This window comes from Coenobita brevimanus, chromosome 10 (assembly GCF_032717465.1).
Source record: "Coenobita brevimanus isolate Jiangsu-jjx chromosome 10, ASM3271746v2, whole genome shotgun sequence".
Classification (NCBI taxonomy): Eukaryota; Metazoa; Arthropoda; class Malacostraca; order Decapoda; family Coenobitidae; genus Coenobita; species Coenobita brevimanus.
The window spans coordinates 7,177,943-7,182,942 of record NC_136963.1 but is presented as its reverse complement, the minus strand read 5'-3'; the positions used below and the strand labels follow the sequence as shown (position 1 = coordinate 7,182,942).

General features: G+C 43.3%; 1 protein-coding gene across 1 annotated transcript in view; it reads left to right on the top strand.

Moving 5' to 3' along the window:
* Positions 1-5,000, top strand: part of LOC145410253 (anoctamin-1-like) — a 43,009-nt gene that overhangs the window by 26,809 nt on the left and 11,200 nt on the right. The window contains exons 10-13 of the mRNA XM_080280458.1: positions 610-721; positions 1,608-1,728; positions 3,408-3,572; positions 4,252-4,455. Coding sequence (XP_080136584.1) covers positions 610-721; positions 1,608-1,728; positions 3,408-3,572; positions 4,252-4,455 — 602 coding nt within the window. The remainder of the gene's footprint in view (positions 1-609; positions 722-1,607; positions 1,729-3,407; positions 3,573-4,251; positions 4,456-5,000) is intronic.

The window sequence follows — 5,000 nt, the reverse complement described above, 5'->3', positions numbered from 1 at the left end:
GTGGATTTGGTGTATGTATCTATTAGTCTATCTATTTATCTATCTGTCTCTCTCTCTGTCTATTCATCTATCTGTTTATCTATCTGTGTAAATATATATCTTGTCGACAGTCCCTCAGCTATATTCTTTACATTTTTTTTTGTCACTTTGGGGTAAGTTGGAGTGGATTCTGTGTATGTATCTATTAGTCTAACTATTTATCTATCTGTCTGTCTGTCTATATCTGTCTATCTATCTATCTATCTGTTCCCCCATTCCATTTTATTCCTTCATTCATTGACACCAACTCCTTCCTTCCTTCCTTCCAGTTCATTCCTTCATTCATTGACAGTAACTCCTTCCTTCCTTCATTCCAATTCATACCTTCATTCATTGACACTACCCCCTTCCTTCATGCATTAACACCAACTCCTTCCTTCCTTCCTTCCTTCCTTTTCCTTCCTTCCTTCCTTCACTCCAATTCATTCCTTCAGTCAGTGACACTAGCTCCTTCCTTCCTTCATTCCAGTTCATTCCTTGATTCCTTCTGTTCATCCATCTATCTCTCTATCTATCTATCTATCTATCTATCCATCCATCTATCTACTTCCTTCCTTCATTCCTTCACAGCTGCGTTGTTTTTGGAGATGTGGAAGAGGTACTCTGCGGAAATCACTCACCGCTGGGACCTGAGTAACTTCGACATCCAGGAAGAACACCCCAGACCCCAGTACTTGGCCAGGTGAGAGAGAGAGAGAGAGGGGGGGGGGGAGAGAGAGAGAGAGGGGGGGGAGAGAGAGAGAGGGAGAGAGTTTTATTGGTGATGAATTTGGCAGAATCATCATCATCATCCGGACCTCCTTTCCCACCCAAGGGCAGCGTGAGGAGTAGCAATGTCCAGACAGCACAAATTTGCCCAATCCAATAGGCCACACTTCCATTCACTCATCATTCAAGCCCCCGGAATCCTATAATAATAATAATAATAATAATCATAATAATAAAAATAATTATGGCGCCTGGTGGTTTAGTGGGTAATTAAGGCGCTCCAATCGGATTGAGCCGGTGCAGGTTTATATCCAAGGGGTGGTTGGGGTTTATTGCTCATGTAATGCCACTCAGGGATGAGTGAGGCTGGTCACTCTCATCTTAAATGTCAGCACCAACTTGCCTAGCCCCGGCCTCCTACCCTCCTCATGGGGCAACACAGGATTGGATGAGGGATGGATGGATAATAATAATAATAATAATAATAATAATCCATCCATCCATCATCCAATCCTGTGTTGCCCCATGAGGAGTGTAGGAGCCCGGGTCTAGGCAAGTTGGTCCTGACATTTAAGATGAGAGTGATAATAAAAAAAATAATAATAATAACAATAATAGTAATAATAACAACAACAACAATAATAATAATAATAACTAATAATAATAATAATATAATAATAATAATAACAATAATAATAATAATAATAAGAACAATAATAGTAATAATAACAACAACAATAATAATAATAATAATAACAACAACAACAACAACAATAATAATAATAATAATAACAATAACAATAATAATAATAATAACAACAATAATAATAATAATAATAATAATAATGCATTTCTTTCAGACTGTCACACATCAAGAAACGCACCGTAAACATTGTCACGAAGACCCTGGAGCCGCGACCCCCATTCTGGCGTATGAGGGTCCCGGGAGTTATTGTCTCTCTCTCCTCGGTCTTCCTCTTGGTGGGTATCTATCTATCTATCTATCTATCGCCAGACGCCGGAATCCCATAAGGGGTGGCCACAAACAAATCGCCTCCATGTCGCCCTGTCCCTCCGCCATTTCACTGCCCTGCTCCCAACTCACACCCCCCCTCCTCTCTCATATACCTCTCCACTCCATCCCTCCATCTCATCCTTGGCTTCCCCCTCCCTCTTCCCCCCTCCACCTCACTCACATACACTCTCCTCATCAGTCTTTCACCCTCCATCCTCTCCACATGGCCAAACCACCTCAGTGTGTGTTTTTCTGCATGATAAAAAAGTTCTACGCTGGGTGGTAACCATAACACCAAATTATGGTGCCTGGTGGTTTAGTGGGTAATTAAGGCGCTCCAATCGGATTGAGCCGGTGCAGGTTTATATCCAAGGGATGGTTGGGGTTTATTGCTCATGTAATGCCACTCAGGGATGAGTGAGGCTGGTCACTCTCATCTTAAATGTCAAGACCAACTGCCTAGCCCCGGCCTCCTACGCTCCTCATGGGGCAACACAGGATTGGATGATGGATGGATGGATCAAAAAGTTAAAGATTGCTGGTTCATTGAAAGCAGTGATGGAGCCAGGATTCCAGGGGCTTGAATGATGAGTGAATGGAAGTGTGGCCCATTGGATTGGGCAAACTTGGGCTGTCTGGATGTTACTACTCCTCACCCTGCCCTAGGGTGGGAAAGGAGGTCCTGATGATGATGATGATGATGATGATCATAGGAAATAGGGAAATGAGTCTGTTTGCTAGTCTCTATATTCATGGATTTTTATGGAAGATCGCCTCATACCGTGTCAAGTGGGGTTGGTGGAGGATTAGTGCCCCTCCCTGTAAAACAATTAACTCTAAGCCCTTGGCCACCCCGTTTGGGATACATGGCGTCTGGCAATGAATGAATGAATGAAATTATTATTATTCCTGTAAGCCAAGAAACCATTTACAACGCTGGGTGGTAACCATAAACCCAAACCATACGTTCTCCCTACGTGTCAGGTGGGGTTGGTGGAGGATTAGTGCCCCTCCCTGTAAAACAATTAACTCTAAGCCCTTGGCCACCCTGTTTGGGATACATGGCGTCTGGCAGTGAATGAATGAATGAAAAATTGACAGTCGGATACCTGTTGTTTTAGGCGGAGGAGCAGCTGTTGTTGGTGGTTCATTAAGAATGTTTGTATATGTTTGGTGTGATAAATACCGTGCTACTGAGTTACACTGTGTCGTTACCCTGTATAGGTATGTGCCGTTCAGTGCAGGCCGTCAGCACCCCACAGCACTCGGTGTTTCGCGGCACAAATATCCCGGTCTTTTCTGGCGCTGAGAGCTTGGTTGTGTTTGGCAGTCAGTTTCCTCTTTCCCCCTGTCGTATTGGCCATTCAAATTTGAGGTGGCAGGAGTCTTGTTATGTACCCCCTGTAGTTATAATAGTCTTGTAGCTATAATTCCCCTCTAACCACCTCATTCAACAGGTAACGATGGCTTTAACTGCCTCATTCAACAGGTAACGATGGCTTTAACTACCTCGTTCAACAGGTAACAGTGGCTTTAACCACCTCGTTCAACAGGTAACGATGGCTTTAACTACCTCGTTCAGCAGGTAACGATGGCTTTACCTTATTCAACATGTAACGATGGCTTTAACTACCTTGTTCAACAGGTAACGATGGCCCTGGTGGCAGTAATGGGGGTCATCTTGTATCGCATGTCAGTCCTGGCGGCTCTCAGCATCCACGGTGATTCTGTTATTACCTCGTACGCCATCATATTCACCTCCACCACTGCTGCCTTCATCAACCTTATCTGCATCATGATATTTAACCAGGTGAGAGTTGCGTGTCATACAGGTGTCATACGGGTGTCATAGGGTGTCATACAGGTGTCATAGGGGTGTCATACGCCATCATATTCACCTCCACCACCGCTGCCTTCATCAACCATATCTGCATCGTGATATTTAACCAGGTAAGAGTTGCGTGTCATACAGGCGTCATAGTGTGTCATACAGGTGTCATACAGGTGTCATAGGGTGTCATACAGGTGTCACAAACAGTCATATTAGAAAAATGATAGAAATGTTTCCTTAAATGTTGACGTTACGCAAATCTTACACATTATTTTCTTATACATATCTATACAAATTAGAGAGAGAGAGAGAAATGGACAGATGAATGAATGAGAGAGAGAGAGAGACAGAGAGAGAGCAAGTGTGTGTGAGAGAGAAACGAGGCAGAGAGAGAGAGAGAGAGAGAGAATACTTATATTAAACAGACACCCATTCACCGCAACCCCTGTCTGATCTTTCACTTTCTTGCAATAGAGAAAGAGAGAGAGAGAGGGAGAGAAAGATAGACACAGAGACAGATAGACAGACAGAAAGACAGACAGATAGACAGACAGAAAGACAGATAGACAGAAAGAGAGAGACAATACCTGAATTAAACAAACCCTCATTCACATCTACCCCTGTCCGATCTTTCACACTTACGCGCATTTCCCTTCAGATCTACGCAAGGGTGGCCGAGAATCTGACGGAGCTGGAACTACATCGTACGCAGACGGAATTTGACGACTCCCTTACGCTCAAAATATACCTCCTTCAATTCATCAACTACTACTCGTCAATTTTCTACATCGCGTTCATCAAGGGCAAGATGGTGGGGTATCCTGGCGACTACAATCGGGTGTTTGGATCTAGGCAGGAAGAGGTGTGTGATGTTTATTCGTGCTTTCATTCCTTCATTCCTTCCTTCATTCCCTCCTTCCTTCCTTCCTTCCTTCCTTCCTTCCTTTCTTCTAGCCTTCATTCATTCCCTCTTTCTCCTTTCTGTCTTTCCTTCCTTCATTTATATCATCTTCCTTTCTCTCCTCATTCATCCCTTCCTTTCATTCCTCTTTCTTTCCTTCCTTCCTTCCTTCCTTCCTGTCTTCTCTCCTTCATTCCCTCCTTCCTTCCTTCATTCCTTCCTTCCTTCCTTCCTTCCTTCCTTCCTTCCTTCCCTCCTTCCTTCCTTCCTTCCCTCCTTCCTTCCTTCCTTCCTTCCTTCCTTCCTTCCTTCCTTGCTCCATTCATTCCTCACTTCCATTTAGAGTGGATACTGGTAAGAGTAAAGAATCATAACTCATTTGTCTTAGTGTATTATATCTTGGAGAGAGAGAGAGAGGTCACATTATTATTATTATTATTATTATTATTATTATTATTATTATTATTTCACTCTTAAATGTCAGGACCAACTTGCCTAGCCCCGGG